Genomic DNA, 23,368 nt, shown 5'->3' with positions numbered 1-23,368 from the left:
CTGCCCTCAACTAACAGAAGAGGGTGTTCCTGTGGTAGTGAATGGGACTTCGGTCTTCACTGACACCAACCCAGCTGAAGTGCTGGCAACAGGGAAGAGTGCTACCAACCTCTGCCCACTACTGACAACAACTACAGAGTTATGGGGAGCCGGGGCAGTCGGCCTCTCTCCCAAACAGAGAGCTGGAGCAGATGATGTAGGGAAGCTCCTACACCCAGCAGAACTGGTGGCAACGGAGCAGAGTACTGCTGGCCTCTGCCCTCCACTAACAGAAGAGGGGGTTCCTGTGGTAGTGGATGGGACTTCGGTCTTCACTGACACAACCCTAGAAAATGGTGCGGCACTGAGACAGGAGGATGTCAGCCTTGCTCTCCAAGCACCGGGGGATTTTCACCTACAAGTGGATGAGACTTCAGTCCCCACTTGTATACCCCAGGGATGGGGGGCAGTTGGCCCAGATCCCCAACAGCATGATGAACTGAGCCCAGTCACCCTGTCTTCTCTCCAGCAGCTAAAAGGACTCCAGGGGGAAGGGCCACTCCAGGCCTCTCCCCAGTGGCGGGTATGTTCTCTGAGAGAGGCAGAGGTTGGCGGGGTGAGTAATGATCTGTTTGGGACAATTTATTTGGGGTACTGTGTGGGTACCAGCATTGGGGGGCTGGAACTACTCACTAACTTCAGAGTCAACCGGTCTGGGGTTCCCTCCTGTGTTAGTCTCCCACCGAAAGAGGAGATTTGTGACGGGGGTCACTTTGGGTGGGGGGTTTGTGGAACTCAGCTTACCCTGGAGATTCTGGAGGCTCCTTGTCCAGCTTCCCCGACCCTCTTATGTGTAGATCCCCCTGTGTCTCTAATAGGGGTACAGGGGGGCCGAAAACCCCACTATGATCTGTGCTAGTCAGACCCAATGTTGTATATATTGTGTGTTGTCTCATGCTGTTGTGTACTCTTTGCTGGGATGGTTTGGGGTGTGACTGTATTCTATTGTCTATTGTGGCTGGCCGCCTCAACTATTATGGGATGTGTGAGTGTGTTTGCTGTGAGGAAAGAGGGAGGGGGGATTCCTCCAGCAGCCCCCTGATAAGACTGTTTACTGATGAGATGTTAAACACACCTGACCTGTATCACCATTGTCATTGGACAGTTTAACCCGCCCTGTTTCCCAAGGGTGGGGGGAGTGTTTTGAAGTGAGATATCCGTGTAACATGTGCTTGAATAAACTGTCATTCCTGTTTGACCCTCAACACGGAGCCTCGTCTCGTACTTGGGGGAGAATTATTTGTCTGGGTTTCTTGTTTGGCTGATTGGAGGGTTCGGTAGCTGCCTTTGTGTTCGGGAATGGGATATCCTAAACGACTTTGACCCCTTTCATACTCGGGGTGTCGTTACAGTGTGGCCCCTGACCTCATCTTCATCTGTATCTCTCTCCAGAAGGACGGCACCATCTCTGTTCAGACAACATCCAGGGTCACCATCTAATTCCTGGACTGAGACACCGGCTCAGAGATGACACAATCACTGGGGGAGGGGAGGTGGGGAAATGCCTACGTTTAGGTGACATCAGATTGGCGCTTAAGCATGAATGATAAAAGGCGGGGCTTTTCTAAAAAAACCGATGCAATTGCTGTACATTGTGACATGTATGGAATGTGTTCCCAGCGTTTGTGGTGAAGGCCCTGATATCTTCCATACATCTACCTGTGGATGGGTCCCAACTTCTTCCCCAGATCTGTGACCATATGACACTGGGGGGGGGGGACAGTCTATGGTGAAGGCCCTCTGGACCATATGACACTGGGGGGGGCAGAGGACAGTCTATGGTGAAGGCCCTCTGGACCATATGACACTGGGGGGCAGATTACAGTCTATGGTGAAGGCCCTCTGGACCATATGACACTGGGGGGGGGGGGCAGAGGACAGTCTTTGGTGAAGGCCCTCTGGACCATATGACACTGGGGGGCAGATTACAGTCTATGGTGAAGGCCCTCTGGACCATATGACACTGGGGGGGGGGGGACAGTCTATGGTGAAGGCCCTCTGGACCATATGACACTGGGGGGGGGGGGCAGTCTATGGTGAAGGCCCTCTGGACCATATGACACTGGGGGGGCAGAGGACAGTCTATGGTGAAGGCCCTCTGGACCATATGACACTGGGGGCAGATTACAGTCTATGGTGAAGGCCCTCTGGACCATATCACACTGGGGGGCAGAGGACAGCCTATGGTGAAGGCCCTCTGGACCATATCACACAGGGGGAAGAGGACAGTCTGTGGTGAAGGCCCTCTGGACCATATAACACTGGGGGGGCAGAGGACAGTCTGTGGTGAAGGCCCTCTGGACCATATGACACAGGGGGGAAGAGGACAGTCTGTGGTGAAGGCCCTCTGGACCATTTGACACAGGGGGGAAGAGGACAGTCTGTGGTGAAGGCCCTCTGGACCATATGACACAGGGGAAAACAAAAAAACTGCGCTACAACACAATAAACACCAAGGCAGCAGCTATCGTGTGAAGTACACAAATAAACATAAAAAACAAAAAGCCGCGCCAATAAATGGTTAAACAAGTCCACTACTGAAGGTAGAAATAATAACAATGGAAAAGTCTATGAGCTCTTATGCAGAGGCCAAAAATGCACTAGGTAGTACAAGGACACAAGTTCCATATAATGTGGCACAATGATGTAACGATGGATGTAAATTCCTCCAACACCCAGTGACATGCATGCAGTATGTGAAATTCCTCCACCTGGAAATCAAAGCCTCTTACCAGAAGGTAAGGAATCAAAGCGGATGGCTATAACCCAGCCTCGGCCTTTAATATCTCCAGGGATCCCAGATCAGGAGTCCGCAGCGTCACATGCAATAGATCACAGTTGCTCCATTGGAGGGAGTGTATATAAAAAAGAGGACGCATATAGCGTAATACAGTACAGTAACCAAATTTATTAAAAAATAGTCTACTTACAGCAGCAATGAATAAAAAAAGCCAATGTATTTAAAAGTTGAAAAAGCCGGCCGGCAAACAGGAGCCCTTCCTCCCGAGCGTGGTGACGTCACTGACGCAGCCTCCCAGACGCGTTTCGTCACAAGACCCCCATTGATAACGTCAGCTTGTGACGAAACGCGTCTGGGAGGCTGCGTCAGTGACGTCACCACGCTCGGGAGGAAGGGCTCCTGTTTGCCGGCCGGCTTTTTCAACTTTTAAATACATTGGCTGTTTTTATTCATTGCTGCTGTAAGTAGACTATGTTTTTATAAATTTGGTTACTGTACTGTATTACGCTATATGCGTCCTCTTTTTTATATACACTCCCTCCAATGGAGCAACTGTGATCTATCGCATGTGACGCTGCGGACTCCTGATCTGGGATCCCTGGAGATATTAAAGGCCGAGGCTGGGTTATAGCCATCCGCTTTGATTCCTTACCTTCTGGTAAGAGGCTTTGATTTCCAGGTGGAGGAATTTCACATACTGCATGCATGTCACTGGGTGTTGGAGGAATTTACATCCATCGTTACATCATTGTGCCACATTATATGGAACTTGTGTCCTTGTACTACCTAGTGCATTTTTGGCCTCTGCATAAGAGCTCATAGACTTTTCCATTGTTATTATTTCTACCTTCAGTAGTGGACTTGTTTAACCATTTCTTGGCGCGGCTTTTTGTTTTTTATATTTTTTATATGACACAGGGGGGAAGAGGACAGTCTGTGGTGAAGGCCCTCTGGACCATATGACACTGGGGGGGGGGGGGGCAGAGGACAGTCTATGGTGAAGGCCCTCTGGACCATATGACACTGGGGGGGCAGAGGACAGTCTATGGTGAATGCCCTCTGGACCATATGACACTGGGGGGCAGAGGACAGTCTATGGTGAAGGCCCTCTGGACCATATGACACTGGGGGGGGGGGGCAGAGGACAGTCTATGGTGAAGGCCCTCTGGACCATATGACACTGGGGGGGCAGAGGACAGTCTATGGTGAATGCCCTCTGGACCATATGACACTGGGGGCAGAGGACAGTCTATGGTGAAGGCCCTCTGGACCATATGACACTGGGGGGCAGAGGACAGTCTATGGTGAAAGCCCTCTGGACCATATGACACTGGGGGGCAAAGGACAGTCTATGGTGAAGGCCCTCTGGACCATATGACACTGGGGGGGCAGAGTACAATCTATGGTGAAGGCCCTCTGGACCATATGACACTGGGGGGCAGAGGACAGTCTATGGTGAAGGCCCTCTGGACCATATGACACTGGGGGCAGAGGACAGTCTATGGTGAAGGCCCTCTGGACCATATAATACTGGGGGGCAGAGGACAGCCTATGGTGAAGGCCCTCTGGACCATACGATACTGGGGGGCAGAGGACAGCCTATGGTGAAGGCCCTCTGGACCATATGACACTGGGGGGCAGAGGACAGCCTGTGGTGAAGGCCCTCTGGACCATATGACACTGGGGGGCAGAGGACAGTCTATGGTGAATGCCCTCTGGACCATATGACACAGGGGGGCAGAGGACAGCCTGTGGTGAAGGCCCTCTGGACCATATGACACTGGGGGGCAGAGGACAGTCTATGGTGAAGACCCTCTGTACCATATGACACAGGGGGGAAGAGGACAGTCTGTGGTGAAGGCCCTCTGGACCATATAATACTGGGGGGCAGAGGACAGCCTATGGTGAAGGCCCTCTGGACCATACGATACTGGGGGGCAGAGGACAGCCTATGGTGAAGGCCCTCTGGACCATATGACACTGGGGGGCAGAGGACAGCCTGTGGTGAAGGCCCTCTGGACCATATGACACTGGGGGGCAGAGGACAGTCTATGGTGAATGCCCTCTGGACCATATGACACAGGGGGCAGAGGACAGCCTGCGGTGAAGGCCCTCTGGACCATATGACACTGGGGGGCAGAGGACAGTCTATGGTGAAGACCCTCTGTACCATATGACACAGGGGGGAAGAGGACAGTCTGTGGTGAAGGCCCTCTGGACCATATGACACTGGGGGGGGGGCAGAGGACAGTCTATGGTGAAGGCCCTCTGGACCATATAACACTGGGGGGGGGGGCAGAGGGCAGCCTATGGTGAAGGCCCTCTGGACCATATAACACTGGGGGGCAGAGGACAGTCTATGGTGAAGGCCCTCTGGACCATATGACACTGGGGGGCAGAGGACAGCCTATGGTGATCGCCCTCTGGACCATATAACACAGGGGGGCAGAGGACAGCCTATGGTGATCGCCCTCTGGACAATATAACACTGGGGGGGGGGCAGAGGACAGTCTATGGTGATCGCCCTCTGGACCATATGACACTGGGGGGCAGAGGACAGTCTATGGTGATCGCCCTCTGGACCATATAACACTGGGGGGGGGGGGCATAGGACAGTCTATGGTGAAGGCCCTCTGGACCATATGACACTGGGGGGCAGAGGACAGTCTATGGTGAAGGCCCTCTGGACCATATGACACTGGGGGGCAGAGGACAGTCTATGGTGAAGGCCCTCTGGACCATATAACACTGGGGGGCAGAGGACAGTCTATAGTGAAGGCCCTCTGGACCATATGACACTGGGGGGCAGAGGACAGCCTATGGTGATCGCCCTCTGGACCATATAACACAGGGGGGCAGAGGACAGTCTATGGTGAAGGCCCTCTGGACCATATGACACTGGGGGGCAGAGGACAGTCTATGGTGAAGGCCCTCTGGACCATATGACACTGGGGGGGCAGAGTACAATCTATGGTGAAGGCCCTCTGGACCATATGACACTGGGGGGCAGAGGACAGTCTATGGTGAAGGCCCTCTGGACCATATGACACTGGGGGGCAGAGGACAGTCTATGGTGAAGGCCCTCTGGACCATATAACACAGGGGGGCAGAGGACAGTCTATGGTGAAGGCCCTCTGGACCATATGACACTGGGGGGCAGAGGACAGTCTATGGTGAAGGCCCTCTGGACCATATGACACAGGGGGGCAGAGGACAGTCTATGGTGAAGGCCCTCTGGACCATATAACACAGGGGGGCAGAGGACAGTCTATGGTGAAGGCCCTCTGGACCATATGACACTGGGGGGCAGAGGACAGTCTATGGTGAAGGCCCTCTGGACCATATAACACAGGGGGGCAGAGGACAGTCTATGGTGAAGGCCCTCTGGACCATATGACACTGGGGGGCAGAGGACAGTCTATGGTGAAGGCCCTCTGGACCATATAACACTGGGGGGCAGAGGACAGCCTATGGTGAAGGCCCTCTGGACCATATGACACTGGGGGGCAGAGGACAGCCTATGGTGAAGGCCCTCTGGACCATATGACACTTGGGGGTAGAGGACAGTCTATGGTGAAGGCCCTCTGGACCATATGACACTGGGGGGCAGAGGACAGCCTATGGTGAAGGCCCTCTGGACCATATGACACTGGGGGGCAGAGGACAGCCTATGGTGAAGGCCCTCTGGACCATATGACACTGGGGGGCAGAGGACAGTCTATGGTGAAGGCCCTCTGGACCATATGACACTGGGGGGCAGAGGACAGTCTATGGTGAAGGCCCTCTGGACCATATGACACTGGGGGGCAGAGGACAGTCTATGGTGAAGGCCCTCTGGACCATATGACACTGAGGGGCAGAGGACAGTCTATGGTGATCGCCCTCTGGACCATATGACACTGGGGGGCAGAGGACAGCCTATGGTGAAGGCCCTATGGACCATATAACACTGGGGGGGGGGCAGAGGACAGTCTATGGTGAAGGCCCTCTGGACCATATGACACTGGGGGGGGGCAGAGGACAGTCTATGGTGAAGGCCCTCTGGACCATATGACACTGGGGGGGGCAGAGTACAATCTATGGTGAAGGCCCTATGGACCATATAACACTGGGGGGCAGAGGACAGCCTATGGTGAAGGCCCTATGGACCATATAACACTGGGGGGGGCAGAGGACAGTCTATGGTGATCGCCCTCTGGACCATATAACACTGGGGGGGGGCAGAGGACAGTCTATGGTGAAGTCCCTCTGGACCATATAACACTGGGGGGCAGAGGACAGACTGTGGTGAAGGCCCTCTGGACCATATGACACTGGGGGGGCAGAGGACAGTCTATGGTGAAGGCCCTCTGGACCATATGACACTGAGGGGCAGAGGACAGTCTATGGTGATCGCCCTCTGGACCATATGACACTGGGGGGCAGAGGACAGCCTATGGTGAAGGCCCTATGGACCATATAACACTGGGGGGGGGCAGAGGACAGTCTATGGTGAAGGCCCTCTGGACCATATGACACTGGGGGGGGGGGCAGAGGACAGTCTATGGTGAAGGCCCTCTGGACCATATGACACTGGGGGGGGCAGAGTACAATCTATGGTGAAGGCCCTATGGACCATATAACACTGGGGGGCAGAGGACAGCCTATGGTGAAGGCCCTATGGACCATATAACACTGGGGGGGGCAGAGGACAGTCTATGGTGATCGCCCTCTGGACCATATAACACTGGGGGGGGCAGAGGACAGTCTATGGTGAAGGCCCTCTGGACCATATAACACTGGGGGGCAGAGGACAGACTGTGGTGAAGGCCCTCTGGACCATATGACACTGGGGGGGCAGAGGACAGTCTATGGTGAAGGCCCTCTGGACCATATAACACAGGGGGGCAGAGGACAGTCTATGGTGAAGGCCCTCTGGACCATATAAAAAGAAAAAGAAAAAGAAAAAATGCAGCGCCAAAATGAATGAATTATGTGATCCACCAATCAAGGTGGTCTTGAAGTCTAGTTTCATGCCCCAGTGGACGTCTGTGAGGACGAAACCGGTCGGGATTATTGGACTCTGCACATTAGACCTGATTTCTCTGTGCTGTGCTTTCTTGCGTGAAGTTGTGGTGTTGTTTACTGGGACTCTTTTTACACGACCTATTTGTATTTTACGCTTTTGATATTTTTTGAAGTGCAATAAGTCTTGTTTTTATTTTTTGTGTTTTAAAATGAAAACTTTTTTACACCATGAGGAGGTGTTTCCTCTTTTTTTCTCTCTCCCTATAATTGGAGATTTTTGGAGCATTCCCCCCATATCATCCCATGGGAGGTTCCTGTGGCTACCCTTACCAACAGATCTTTGGATTTCATCACCTTAAAGTGCTTGTAAAGCCACTTTTTGTACTTTTACCTACAGGTGAGTCTATAACAAACCTGCACGGTTTAGGAGATATTCCCCTCGCAATGCGCCGCTGTGCATGCGCAGGGGGGATCTACGGCGAAAGGACCGGCAGCCGCCGGACCTTGCCGAGTTTTAAATCTCCCGCGCGCATGCGCGGGAGTGACGTCATCGCCTCTCCAGCCAATCACAGCACTGGAGCGGCGATACCCGGAAGACACGCCGAGGCAAGATGAAATCTTGCTCTGCGTGAACCAGGTAAGTGATACGCACCTCGTTCCGAGGTAAGTATTTCATAATGAGCTAGTATGCGGTGCATACTAGCTCTTTATGACTTTTCCCTTACAGGAGGAAATTTTTTTTTTTTTCATGCGGGTTTACAACCGCTTTAAGGAGTCATATCCACATGGGTGTCCAAGGAGGGCGTTCGGCCCATACAAGCCTTTGGGATCCACTCACCGTACGCCATCTGGTAAGCGTATTCTATATGCCGAGGAATATGCGCCTGGAGTTATGATGCGTCTCATAGATGGGAATTGGATGGGACTGGACTTTTGTCTGTATCTATTTCAGCCTAGAATTATTGGACTGATGTGATCAATCTTTTCACTTTATTTTGGTTTACCACAAATTTATTTTATTCATATAGCCAATTTATTGATATATGATCCATATATATTCCTTCTTTGGTGTTATTACACGTTCACTTGAGATTGGATCCTACAGGGTGATTTCACTACACTTCAAGACCACCTTGATTGGTGGATCACATAATTAATTCATTTTGGCGCTGCATTTTTTCTTTTTATATTTCTATCTTTTATCCATTGGTGTGCTGGCTGCTTCAACTATTATTACATTTTTCACGGTCCATTTATATACCCATCACCATCCAACATTGTAATATTTTAGCGCAATATATTTTATTTACATCTGTACCATATGACACTGGGGGGCAGAGGACAGTCTATGGTGAAGGCCCTCTGGACCATATAACACTGGGGGGCAGAGGACAGTCTATAGTGAAGGCCCTCTGGACCATATGACACTGGGGGGCAGAGGACAGCCTATGGTGATCGCCCTCTGGACCATATAACACAGGGGGGCAGAGGACAGTCTATGGTGAAGGCCCTCTGGACCATATAACACTGGGGGGGCAGAGGACAGCCTATGGTGAAGGCCCTATGGACCATATAACACTGGGGGGGGGGGGCAGAGGACAGCCTATGGTGAAGGCCCTCTGGACCATATAACACTGGGGGGGGGGGGGTCACAGATGACAACCTATGGTGAAGGCCCTCTGGACCATATAACACTGGGGGGCAGAGGACAGCCTATGGTGAATGCCCTCTGGACCATATAACACTGGGGGGCAGAGGACAGTCTATGGTGAAGGCCCTCTGGACCATATAACACTGGGGGGCAGAGGACAGCCTATGGTGAAGGCCCTCTGGACCATATGACACTGGGGGGCAGAGGACAGTCTGTGGTGAAGGCCCTCTGGACCATATAACACTGGGGGGCAGAGGACAGTCTATGGTGAAGGCCCTCTGGACCATATAACACTGGGGGGGGGGTCACAGACGACAACCTATGGTGAAGGCCCTCTGGACCATATAACACTGGGGGGCAGAGGACAGCCTATGGTGAATGCCCTCTGGACCATATAACACTGGGGGGCAGAGGACAGTCTATGGTGAAGGCCCTCTGGACCATATAACACTGGGGGGCAGAGGACAGCCTATGGTGAAGGCCCTATGGACCATATAACACTGGGGGGGGCAGAGGACAGTCTATGGTGAAGGCCCTCTGGACCATATAACACTGGGGGGCAGAGGACAGCCTATGGTGAAGGCCCTATGGACCATATAACACTGGGGGGGGCAGAGGACAGTCTATGGTGAAGGCCCTCTGGACCATATGACACTGGGGGGGGTCACAGACGACAACCTATGGTGAATCCTCTGACAACTTCCATACATCTGGATGCCAGAAATTCTGAAATTTCCATACTTGTTTCTTGTTCTGCGGCAGAGAAGTTCCGGAAACGCGTCGCACACTCATCCTGGAAGGAGGTGCACTTCAGATACCACTGCGCCAGCTCCACGCGTTCGATCATCGGAGGGGGCGGAGCCTGAGTACAGGAAGAGAGATGGGAAGTGTTTATATTCTGATATCTGACCAATCGCTGAAGGCCTGGAAACTCCTCCTAGACAAGTGTCCCCATTGGAAGATTTTCCTTCTATTCTTCTACTGGTGACAACATTTCTCAGCACTTCCTGTCTTCACCCAGACAGAGGTGACAACATTTCTCAGCACTTCCTGTCTTCACCCAGACAGAGGTGACAACATTTCTCAGCACTTCCTGTCTTCACCCAGACAGAGGTGACAACATTTCTCAGCACTTCCTGTCTTCACCCAGACAGAGGTGACAACATTTCTCAGCACTTCCTGTCTTCACCCAGACAGAGGTGACAACATTTCTCAGCACTTCCTGTCTTCACCCAGACAGAGGTTCATCTTCCCCATTGGGGACCCAGAGAGCTGACAGGGGATCTGTGAAGGACTTTTATGCAATTGCCTATATGCTTCAGTAATTCTCTCCCTAGGTCTGTGTGTTGTGTGGAGAAGACCTGTGTTTACCTTCAGAGATGTGTATTGTATCGTCAGGCTAAATGATTAGATAATTATTCTGATTGCTTCATTGTGGTAATTATCTCTTCTATATGCGGGGCCAGGCTGTCTAGATGACGTATTCTGTTACAATTAGTAATTACCTTCACTGATGTCATTATCTAAAGAAATGTGTCTTCAGGGTCGGCTCCGAAGTGTCTGCCTATAATCTGTATAGGAGCCCCAGTGTGTGAAAAGGGGGTGGAGATTTCATTGTTCTTTGATTGAGGATTAGCTTGTAAACTGTATATAACTAGGAGAATGCTGCCATTAAAGTGTCTTGTTCTAGCATTAAGCTTTGGCTCATGTGTGGATGATTCTGTGATTTTCTTTTATGGGAAGAAGGGACGGCTTGACGGGGATCTAACCCCTCACCACTCCATCCAACACTATTGCCGCGTACACACCATCAGTTTTCTCGTTGTTTTTTCTTGGAGAATCACGACGGGAAAATGTATAACTTTCTACATTTTCTCATCGCGAATCGCCGCGTTTTTTTCTCTGCAGTTTTCCCGAAAGGAGCCAAAGAGACCAAGAGAAAACCGATCGTGTGTACACGGGGAAAGGGGCCAAGCCGATCCTCGGTTTTCCCGATCGTGTGTACACAGGGAAGGGGCCTAGCCGATCCTCGGTTTTCCCGATCGTGTGTACACGGGGAAAGGGGCCAAGCCGATCCTCGGTTTTCCCGATCGTGTGTACACGGGGAAAGGGGCCAAGCCGATCCTCGGTTTTCCCGATCGTGTGTACACGGGGAAGGGGGCCAAGCCAATCCTCGGTTTTTCCGATCGTGTGTACACGGGGAAAGGGCCCAAGCCGATCCTCGGTTTTTCCGATCATGTGTACACGGGGAAAGGGCCCAAGCCGATCCTCAGTTTTTCCGATCGTGTGTACGCGGCATAAGAAGAAGTTTTTGTTGTAGATATAGACCAGTGGGGCCGGATGTGGCCCTTTGTTTGTCTTTATCTGGCCCTTGAGGGGCCCATCCTGTGTCCATAGATAACTGACACTAATGATGGGGCATTGTTTACTTTCACTGATTGGTGGACATTTTCTATATATTACCCTCTAAGGCAGGGATCCTCAAACTACGGCCCTCCAGCTGTTGCTGAACTACACCTCCCATGAGGCCTTGTAAAACTCTGACATTCCGAGAATTGGCTTGGCCCCCTTCCCCGTGTACACATGATCGGAAAAACCAAGGATTGGCTTGGCCCCCTTCCCCGTGTACACACGATCGGGAAAACCGAGGATCGGCTTGGCCCCTTTCCCCGTGTACACATGATCGGAAAAACCGAGGATTGGCTTGGCCCCTTTCCCCGTGTACACACGATCGGGAAAACCGAGGATTGGCTTGGCCCCTTTCCCCGTGTACACACGATCGGGAAAACCGAGGATTGGCTTGGCCCCTTTCCCCGTGTACACACAATCGGGAAAACCGAGGATTGGCTTGGCCCCTTTCCCCGTGTACACACGATCGGGAAAACCGAGGATCGGCTTGGCCCCCTTCCCCGTGTACACACGATCGGGAAAACCGAGGATCGGCTTGGCCCCTTTCCCCGTGTACACACGATCGGAAAAACCGAGGATCGGCTTGGCCCCTTTCCCCGTGTACACACGATCGTAAAAACCGAGGATTGGCTTGGCCCCTTTCCCCGTGTACACACGATCGGGAAAACCGAGGATCGGCTTGGCCCCTTTCCCCGTGTACACACGATCGGAAAAACCGAGGATCGGCTTGGCCCCTTTCCCCGTGTACACACGATCGTAAAAACCGAGGATTGGCTTGGCCCCTTTCCCCGTGTACACACGATCGGGAAAACCGAGGATTGGCTTGGCCCCTTTCCCCGTGTACACACGATCGGGAAAACCGAGGATCGGCTTGGCCCCTTTCCCCGTGTACACACGATCGGAAAAACCGAGGATCGGCTTGGCCCCTTTCCCCGTGTACACACGATCGTAAAAACCGAGGATTGGCTTGGCCCCTTTCCCCGTGTACACACGATCGGGAAAACCGAGGATCGGCTTGGCCCCTTTCCCCGTGTACACACGATCGGAAAAACCGAGGATCGGCTTGGCCCCTTTCCCCGTGTACACACGATCGTAAAAACCGAGGATTGGCTTGGCCCCTTTCCCCGTGTACACACGATCGGGAAAACCGAGGATTGGCTTGGCCCCTTTCCCCCGTGTACACACGATCGGGAAAACCGAGGATCGGCTTGGCCCCTTTCCCCGTGTACACACGATCGGGAAAACCGAGGATCGGCTTGGCCCCTTTCCCCGTGTACACACGATCGGGTTTATCTTGGTCTCTTTGGCTCCTTTCGGGAAAACTGCAGAGAAAAAACCGCGGCGATTCGAGATGAGAAAATGTAGAAAGTTATACATTTTCCCGTCGTGATTCTCCAAGAAAAAACGATGAGAAAACTGATGGTGTGTACGCGGCAATAGTGTTGGATGGAGTGGTGAGGGGTTAGATCCTGTGACGGTAGTAGAATGATTTGGTTCCAGTGGTGGGACAGTTGGAAGGAAGGATGGATGGAGGGATTTGGTTCTTATAGAGGGACAGTTGGAAGGAAGGATGGATGGAGGGATTTGGTTCTTATAGAGGGACAGTTGGAAGGAAGGACGGATGGAGGGATTTTGTCCCAGTAGAAGGACAGTTGGAAGGACGGATGGATGGAAGGATTTGGTTCCAGTGGAGGGACAGTTGGAAGGAGGGATGGAGGGATTTGGTCCCAGTAGAAGGACAGTTGGAAGGAAGGATGGAGGGATTTGATCCCAGTGGAGGGACAGTTGGAAGGAAGGACGGATGGATGGAGGGATATGGTTCTCATAGAGGGACAGTTGGAAGGAAGGATGGATGGAGGGATTTGGTTCCAGTGGAGGGACAGTTGGAAGGAAGGACGGATGGAGGGATTTGGTTCCAGTGGAGGGACAGTTGGAAGGAAGGACGGATGGATGGAGGGATATGGTTCTCATAGAGGGACAGTTGGAAGGAAGGATGGATGGAGGGATTTGGTTCCAGTGGAGGGACAGTTGGAAGGAAGGACGGATGGAGGGATTTGGTTCCAGTGGAGGGACAGTTGGAAGGAAGGACAGATGGATGGAGGGATATGGTTCTCATAGAGGGACAGTTGGAAGGAAGGATGGATGGAGGGATTTGGTTCCAGTGGAGGGACAGTTGGAAGGAAGGACGGATGGATGGAGGGATATGGTTCTCATAGAGGGACAGTTGGAAGGAAGGATGGATGGAGGGATTTGGTTCCAGTGGAGGGACAGTTGGAAGGAAGGACGGATGGAGGGATTTGGTTCCAGTGGAGGGACAGTTGGAAGGAAGGACGGATGGAAGGATTTGGTTCCAGTGGAGGGACAGTTGGAAGGAAGGACGGATGGATGGAGGGATATGGTTCTCATAGAGGGACAGTTGGAAGGAAGGATGGATGGAGGGATTTGGTTCCAGTGGAGGGACAGTTGGAAGGAAGGACGGATGGAGGGATTTGGTTCCAGTGGAGGGACAGTTGGAAGGAAGGAGGGATGGAGGGATTTGGTTCCAGTGGTGGGACAGTTGGAAAGATGGATGGAGGGATTTGGTTCCAGTGGAGGGACAGTTGGAAGGAAGGACGGATGGAGGGATTTGGTTCCAGTGGAGGGACAGTTGGAAGGAAGGACGGATGGAGGGATTTGGTTCCAGTGGAGGGACAGTTGGAAGGAAGGACGGATGGAGGGATTTGGTTCCAGTGGAGGGACAGTTGGAAGGAAGGACGGATGGATGGAGGGATATGGTTCTCATAGAGGGACAGTTGGAAGGAAGGATGGATGGAGGGATTTGGTTCCAGTGGAGGGACAGTTGGAAGGAAGGATGGATGGAGGGATTTGGTTCCAGTGGAGGGACAGTTGGAAGGAAGGACGGATGGAAGGATTTGGTTCCAGTGGAGGGACAGTTGGAAGGAAGGACGGATGGATGGAGGGATATGGTTCTCATAGAGGGACAGTTGGAAGGAAGGATGGATGGAGGGATTTGGTTCCAGTGGAGGGACAGTTGGAAGGAAGGACGGATGGAGGGATTTGGTTCCAGTGGAGGGACAGTTGGAAGGAAGGAGGGATGGAGGGATTTGGTTCCAGTGGTGGGACAGTTGGAAAGATGGATGGAGGGATTTGGTTCCAGTGGAGGGACAGTTGGAAGGAAGGACGGATGGAAGGATTTGGTTCCAGTGGAGGGACAGTTGGAAGGAAGGACGGATGGATGGAGGGATATGGTTCTCATAGAGGGACAGTTGGAAGGAAGGATGGATGGAGGGATTTGGTTCCAGTGGAGGGACAGTTGGAAGGAAGGACGGATGGAGGGATTTGGTTCCAGTGGAGGGACAGTTGGAAGGAAGGACGGATGGAGGGATTTGGTTCCAGTGGAGGGACAGTTGGAAGGAAGGACGGATGGATGGAGGGATATGGTTCTCATAGAGGGACAGTTGGAAGGAAGGATGGATGGAGGGATTTGGTTCCAGTGGAGGGACAGTTGGAAGGAAGGACGGATGGAGGGATTTGGTTCCAGTGGAGGGACAGTTGGAAGGAAGGACGGATGGATGGAGGGATATGGTTCTCATAGAGGGACAGTTGGAAGGAAGGATGGATGGAGGGATTTGGTTCCAGTGGAGGGACAGTTGGAAGGAAGGACGGATGGAGGGATTTGGTTCCAGTGGAGGGACAGTTGGAAGGAAGGACAGATGGATGGAGGGATATGGTTCTCATAGAGGGACAGTTGGAAGGAAGGATGGATGGAGGGATTTGGTTCCAGTGGAGGGACAGTTGGAAGGAAGGACGGATGGATGGAGGGATATGGTTCTCATAGAGGGACAGTTGGAAGGAAGGATGGATGGAGGGATTTGGTTCCAGTGGAGGGACAGTTGGAAGGAAGGACGGATGGAGGGATTTGGTTCCAGTGGAGGGACAGTTGGAAGGAAGGACGGATGGAAGGATTTGGTTCCAGTGGAGGGACAGTTGGAAGGAAGGACGGATGGATGGAGGGATATGGTTCTCATAGAGGGACAGTTGGAAGGAAGGATGGATGGAGGGATTTGGTTCCAGTGGAGGGACAGTTGGAAGGAAGGACGGATGGAGGGATTTGGTTCCAGTGGAGGGACAGTTGGAAGGAAGGAGGGATGGAGGGATTTGGTTCCAGTGGTGGGACAGTTGGAAAGATGGATGGAGGGATTTGGTTCCAGTGGAGGGACAGTTGGAAGGAAGGACGGATGGAGGGATTTGGTTCCAGTGGAGGGACAGTTGGAAGGAAGGACGGATGGAGGGATTTGGTTCCAGTGGAGGGACAGTTGGAAGGAAGGACGGATGGAGGGATTTGGTTCCAGTGGAGGGACAGTTGGAAGGAAGGACGGATGGATGGAGGGATATGGTTCTCATAGAGGGACAGTTGGAAGGAAGGATGGATGGAGGGATTTGGTTCCAGTGGAGGGACAGTTGGAAGGAAGGACGGATGGAGGGATTTGGTTCCAGTGGAGGGACAGTTGGAAGGAAGGACGGATGGAAGGATTTGGTTCCAGTGGAGGGACAGTTGGAAGGAAGGACGGATGGATGGAGGGATATGGTTCTCATAGAGGGACAGTTGGAAGGAAGGATGGATGGAGGGATTTGGTTCCAGTGGAGGGACAGTTGGAAGGAAGGACGGATGGAGGGATTTGGTTCCAGTGGAGGGACAGTTGGAAGGAAGGAGGGATGGAGGGATTTGGTTCCAGTGGTGGGACAGTTGGAAAGATGGATGGAGGGATTTGGTTCCAGTGGAGGGACAGTTGGAAGGAAGGACGGATGGAAGGATTTGGTTCCAGTGGAGGGACAGTTGGAAGGAAGGACGGATGGATGGAGGGATATGGTTCTCATAGAGGGACAGTTGGAAGGAAGGATGGATGGAGGGATTTGGTTCCAGTGGAGGGACAGTTGGAAGGAAGGACGGATGGAGGGATTTGGTTCCAGTGGAGGGACAGTTGGAAGGAAGGACGGATGGAGGGATTTGGTTCCAGTGGAGGGACAGTTGGAAGGAAGGACGGATGGATGGAGGGATATGGTTCTCATAGAGGGACAGTTGGAAGGAAGGATGGATGGAGGGATTTGGTTCCAGTGGAGGGACAGTTGGAAGGAAGGACGGATGGAGGGATTTGGTTCCAGTGGAGGGACAGTTGGAAGGAAGGAGGGATGGAGGGATTTGGTTCCAGTGGTGGGACAGTTGGAAAGATGGATGGAGGGATATGGTTCTCATTGAGGGACAGTTGGAAGGAAGGACGGATGGAGGGATTCGGTTCTTATAGAGCAGTGGTTCTCAACCCTCTAGTGCCGTGACCCCTTGATAACATTTCCCGAGTTGTGGGGACCCCTAACAGTAAAATTATTTTCGTAGCGTGGGTTGTCAGCACCCAAGGCAAAACAAGTAATTTGCGCCCCTAACCCACAGGCATTTAGCCCTCCCCGAGTCCTTTTAATGGCAACTATAATCACAGGTAGTGTCACTCACTGTGTTTTCGACTTTGTGGTGTCTCCGATGCCGAAATCGGGATATAGGGTCTCCTCCAGCCCCTCCCACTTCACATTTCTCACCAGTCAGCTGACCTCTAGTCTTTGCCCCCCAGCCATGCCGTGAACTTAATGGGCAACTGCGAAGAGGCTGAGTGGGCGGCTGCGGGTTCCAGGAACAACCCATCTGGGTGGCCACAGGCTCCAGGGATAGAAAAAAGGCTGGGAGAGTGATGAAGGCTTCAGGAAAAGACCAGGATTCAGTGACCCCTGGCAAATCCTCATTCGACCCCCGAGGGGGTCCCGACCCCCAGGTTGAGAACCACTGTTATAGAGGGACAGTTGGAAGGAAGGATGGATGGAGGGATTTGGTTCTTATAGAGGGACAGTTGGAAGGAAGGATGGATGGAGGGATTTGGTTCCAGTGGAGGGATAGTTGGAAGGAAGGATGGATGGAGGGGTTTGGTTCCAGTGGAGGGACAGTTGGAAGGAAGGAGGGATGGAGGGATTTGGTTCTCATAGAGGGACAGTTGGAAGGAAGGATGGATGGAGGGATTTGGTTCCAGTGGAGGGACAGTTGGAAGGAAGGATGGATGGAGGGATTTGGTCCCTGTAGAGGGACAGTTGGAAGGATGGAGGGAGGGATTTGGTCCCTGTGGAGGGACAGTTGGAAGGAAGGATGGATGGAGGGATTTGGTTCCAGTGGAGGGACAGTTGGAAGGAGGGACGGATGGAGGGATTTGGTTCCAGTGGAAGGACAGTTGGAAGGAAGGAGGGATTATTCCCAGTAGATGGACAGTTGGAAGGAAGGAGGGATTTCGTCCCAGTGGAGGGACAGTTGGAAGGAAGGAGGGATTATTCCCAGTAGAGGGACAGTTGGAAGGAAGGATGGATGGAGGGATTTGGTCCCAGTGGAGGGACAGTTGGAAGGAAGGAGGGAGGGATTTGGTCCCTGTGGAGGGACAGTTGGAAGGAGGGAGGGATTTGGTCCCAGTAGAGGGACAGTTGGAAGGAAGGAGGGATTATTCCCAGTGGAGGGACAGTTGGAAGGAAGGACGGATGGAGGGATTTGGTTCCAGTGGAGGGACAGTTGGAAGGAAGGATGGATGGAGGGATTTGGTTCCAGTGGAGGGACAGTTGGAAGGAAGGACGGATGGAGGGATTTGGTTCTCATTGAGGGACAGTTGGAAGGAAGGAGGGATGGAGGGATTTGGTTCCAGTGGAGGGACAGTTGGAAGGAAGGACGGATGGAGGGATTTGGTTCTCATTGAGGGACAGTTGGAAGGAAGGAGGGATGGAGGGATTTGGTTCCAGTGGAGGGACAGTTGGAAGGAAGTACGGATGGAGGGATTTGGTTATCATTGAGGGACAGTTGGAAGGAAGGAGGGATGGAGGGATTTGGTCCCTGTGGAGGGACAGTTGGAAGGAAGGAAGGATGGAGGGATGGCTCACCTTCTCTATGGACACAATCTTGTTCCTGTAGTAGTCGCTCGGTCCGTAGAACGCCTTTATCCCCGGAACGTACTTACACCCGCCCAGGTGGAAGGTTCCGGAGACATCGGAGAGAAGAATATTATCCGGGAACCTGTCAGAAGATGGAATGTTGCTTTAAATTGTCTCTATCAATAAAGATTCCCTCCCTGTTCCACTCTTACAGCAAAGAACCCCGTCCTCTTCCACACCAGACACTCCCTGCTACTCCTTCCATCATCCCTGCTACACCTTCCATCATTCCCGCTACACCTTCCATCATTCCCGCTGCACCTTCCATCATTCCCGCTACACCTTCCATCATTCCCGCTACACCTTCCATCATTCCCGCTACACCTCCCATCATTCCCGCTACACCTTCCATCATTCCCGCTACACCTTCCATCATTCCCGCTACTCCTTCCATCATTCCCGCTACACCTTCCATCATTCCCGCTACACCTTCCATCATTCCCGCTACACCTTCCATCATTCCCGCTACACCTTCCATCATTCCCGCTACACCTTCCATCATTCCCGCTACACCTTCCATCATTCCCGAAACACCTTCCATCATTCCCGCTACACCTTCCATCGTTCCCGCTACACCTTCCATCATTCCCGCTACACCTTCCATCATTCCCGCTACACCTTCCATCATTCCCGCTACACCTTCCATCATTCCCGCTACTCCTTCCATCATTCCCACTACACCTTCCATCACTCCCGCTACACCTTCCATCGTTCCCGCTACACCTTCCATCATTCCCGCTACACCTTCCATCATTCCCGCTACACCTTCCATCATTCCCGCTACACCTTCCATCATTCCCGCTACTCCTTCCATCATTCCCGCTACACCTTCCATCATTCCCGCTACACCTTCCATCATTCCCGCTACACCTTCCATCATTCCCGCTACACCTTCCATCATTCCCGCTACTCCTTCCATCATTCCCGCTACACCTTCCATCATTCCCGCTACACCTTCCATCATTCCCGCTACACCTTCCATCATTCCCGCTACACCTTCCATCATTCCCGCTACACCTTCCATCATTCCCGCTACACCTTCCATCATTCCCGCTACACCTTCCATCATTCCCGCTACTCCTTCCATCATTCCCGCTACACCTTCCATCATTCCCGCTACACCTTCCATCATTCCCGCTACACCTTCCATCATTCCCGCTACACCTTCCATCATTCCCGCTACACCTTCCATCATTCCCGCTACACCTTCCATCATTCCCGCTACTCCTTCCATCATTCCCGCTACACCTTCCATCATTCCCGCTACACCTTCCATCATTCCCGCTACACCTTCCATCATTCCCGCTACTCCTTCCATCATTCCCGCTACACCTTCCATCATTCCCGCTACACCTTCCATCATTCCCGCCACACCTTCCATCATTCCCGCTACACCTTCCATCATTCCCGCTACACCTTCCATCATTCCCGCTACACCTTCCATCATTCCCGCTACTCCTTCCATCATTCCCGCTACACCTTCCATCACTCCCTGCTACTCCATCATTCCCGCATGTGACATCAATTCACCACTTATACATCTATTCACCTAATGCCGCTGTTACAGAAAAGAAGCCCTCCTTTTTTACACCTAAAGTGTAATTCCTTGTTTAACATTGTCCCGGATCCACTTCGCACTCCTCCTGCGGTCCGCACACGGCTTCCTCCAATCAGGACCTTCAGATATCAGATAGTACCGCCCATATAGTGTAAGAACCAGACGAGACTCCATCAGTTACACAGCTTGATTTATTCCGCCCACAATGAGGTACAGCTGAGTCCTGGCCAATCACATCACCTGGATGTCTCATCACAGACAATACACAGCAAACCTTCAACCAATAGCAGAAGATCGAATTACAATCGGCCACCTCCCCCTCTTCAGCCTAGTAGGAGGAGTCACCAGTAGCAGACTGTCCGGCTCCTACACCGTTCTAGAGGCCTGTGATGGGATCCATATACAGTGCCGGCCCAAGACATTGTGCTGCCTGGTACCCATGGTACCACCCGGTCCCATCATAGGGCGGGCCCTTTCTGTATATATCCCGGGAGATTTGTGGATAAATAACCGTCCATCTGTGGTGGAAATTTGAAGATGTATTGTCATAGTGTCACCCAGGGTTAGCACTTCTGCACCCCGCTCTAAATAGAGCTGGCTGGGGCAGTCTGAGGCTGGTTGAATCTCGTGTGGTAGTAGTGTGAAGGATATGTCAGTGTAATTCTCCCTGCTTGGTTAAATTGTGGGTTAGAGGTAAAATGGATTCATGTGTTACAAGCTATTGACATGTTAATGACCCGTCTGCAGCTAGCTCCTTATTTCAAAGGGATGTTAATCCTGTTACTGTGATTAGAGGTGACTCATGTTATGTATTCTAATTGCTTCATTATGCGGTGCCAGGCTGCCCAGCTAATGTGTTCTGTACACCTTGTAATTAACTTCCCTGATGTCATTATTTAAAGAAAATGTGTCTCAGGTCGGCTTCGAATTGTCGGGCTATATTCTGTATGAGAAACTCCAGAGTGGGTGAAAAGGGGGTGGAGCTCCCATTGTTCCTTGATTAAGGATTTAGCTTGTAAAACTGTATTTATAACCAGCAGCAAGCTGCCAATAAATCAGTCTTGGTTCCAGCATCCAGTCTTGACTCATGTGTGGATGATCCTGTGATGTTCTTGTATGGAGAGGAGGGAATGCTTGACGGGGATATCATACCGATACCGTCACAATTGGTTGGCAGCAGAGGGATTTTCCCTTCTACTCTCCCTTACACCAGGATTCCAAGCAGACACTGGGAACAGTGAATGGAAGGCTGCTACACCCTGCTTAAAAGAAATACACTGAAAGAACTACTGGAAGTTCGTGGAAGGATTGCTAGCAACAAAACCAAGCGGGTCATCATAGCAGAATTAATGGAGATAGACCAGGAGGACGGGATTGCAGCAACGCCAGCGGTACAAGAGATGGAGACACCAGTGATTCAGGAGGAGTCACCAACCAACAAGCTAATGAGAGAGAAGCTAGCGTGGTTCGGCCCGAACCCAACGCAGGATGTGGTGCTGAAAGTGATGGACCTGTTAGTAAACGCAGAACTACAGGAGGCTAAACAAATAAGAGACGCAGAGCTACAGAAGGATAAAGAAATAAGAGACGCAGAACTACAGGAGGATAAACAAATAAGAGACGCAGAACTACAGGAGGATAAACAAATAAGGGACGCAGAACTACAGTTAAAACTGGCAGCAGTCCAACAAGCAGCCGCACATTCTCCAAACAGTGAGTACAGCACAGCAGACGCAAGGAAGATTCCGTTTAGCGCTTTTAAAGCTTTTGATGAAAAGGACTGTGAGATTGATAACTACCTGGCAGATTTTGAGCGACAATGTAACCTGCACCGAATAGCTAGAAGAGAGTGGGTTGCAATATTGTCGGGCAAACTGTCAGGCAAAGCTTCTGATGCTTTCCGGACCGTGCCAGATCAGGATATCCATAGCTATGCCAGGGTTAAAGAAGTGCTCCTGGCTCGTTATGCAGTAACCCCAGAGTCCCACCGACAGAAGTTCAGGGACTCACGCAAAACCACGAAAGACTCTTACGCGGAATGGGCATGCCAGTTGTCCCTGTCGGCCTCTAACTGGGTTAACAGCAGCCAGGCCACCACCGCAGAGGACATTTTGCAACTAATGCTCCTGGAGCAATTTTACAATCACATCCAGACGGATGTCAAAGATTGGGTGAGAGATCGCAGGCCCATGACTCTACCGGAGGCAGCGAAGTTGGCGGATGAATATGCAGATACTCGCAAGACAAACCAGGTCACACCACAGGTACAACCTCCACGACCAACGGCGCCCTCACACCCACCAGCCGCTAGATACCAACCGCCTAACAGACCGATGACATCGAGCCCTCGCTATCCACGCCAGGAGGACAACGAACAACGCTGCTTCCGGTGCAAACAGCTGGGTCACTTCAAGCAGAATTGCCCCCTGAATGACAACACCAGATCAAATTGGTCTCAACCTGGGTACCGCCCACCAGCAGCAGCCCATTGTGTAGACTCGGCTTGGGATCCCCAGGAGCTGGGTCAGGAAGAACCATTGGGCACCCCTTACGAAGCCCTCATGGTACAATCTGTTATTACGGACAACAGGGAACACCATTGTCAGCTGGTCATGGGCGACAGCCATGAGCCGGAGGGGCCCTGGAGGGAGCTGGGCAGAAAGAGGCACCACCAGCTACCCTCCAAGAAGAAGAGGTCCTGGAAGTCGTATAACCAGTGGACCTGGGAGGAGAAGAAGCGACTGGAGGAGATGGAATCGCAGCGGGCGCCCCAGATGCGGGCCGAGATGTTCGCCAAGGGCCCACCGGTGGCCCCTTACACCACCACCCAGTTCCTGATGATGAAGGACCACGTGGAAAGCCTGCAGGACATGAGCAAGCAGGAGCTGATCCGTGAATACATGGAGCTGGAGGAGTGCATAAGCCGCATGGAGGAGGAGAACAACCGCCTGAGGTC

At 52.3% G+C, this 23,368-nt stretch overlaps 1 protein-coding gene across 1 annotated transcript in view; it reads right to left on the bottom strand.

Moving 5' to 3' along the window:
- The window catches only part of LOC120921555 (protein sel-1 homolog 3-like), a 264,107-nt gene that overhangs the window by 162,402 nt on the left and 78,337 nt on the right, over nucleotides 1-23,368 (bottom strand). The window contains exons 7-8 of the mRNA XM_040334055.1: nucleotides 18,804-18,936; nucleotides 10,179-10,299 (exon numbers count right to left, since the gene is read on the bottom strand). Of these exons, the coding sequence (XP_040189989.1) occupies nucleotides 10,179-10,299; nucleotides 18,804-18,936 (254 nt within the window). The remainder of the gene's footprint in view (nucleotides 1-10,178; nucleotides 10,300-18,803; nucleotides 18,937-23,368) is intronic.

The sequence above is a fragment of the Rana temporaria genome (assembly GCF_905171775.1).
Source record: "Rana temporaria chromosome 2 unlocalized genomic scaffold, aRanTem1.1 chr2d, whole genome shotgun sequence".
Taxonomy (NCBI): domain Eukaryota; kingdom Metazoa; phylum Chordata; class Amphibia; order Anura; family Ranidae; genus Rana; species Rana temporaria.
Note: the sequence above shows the minus strand (reverse complement) of the source record. Positions and strands in the feature narration are given on the sequence as shown.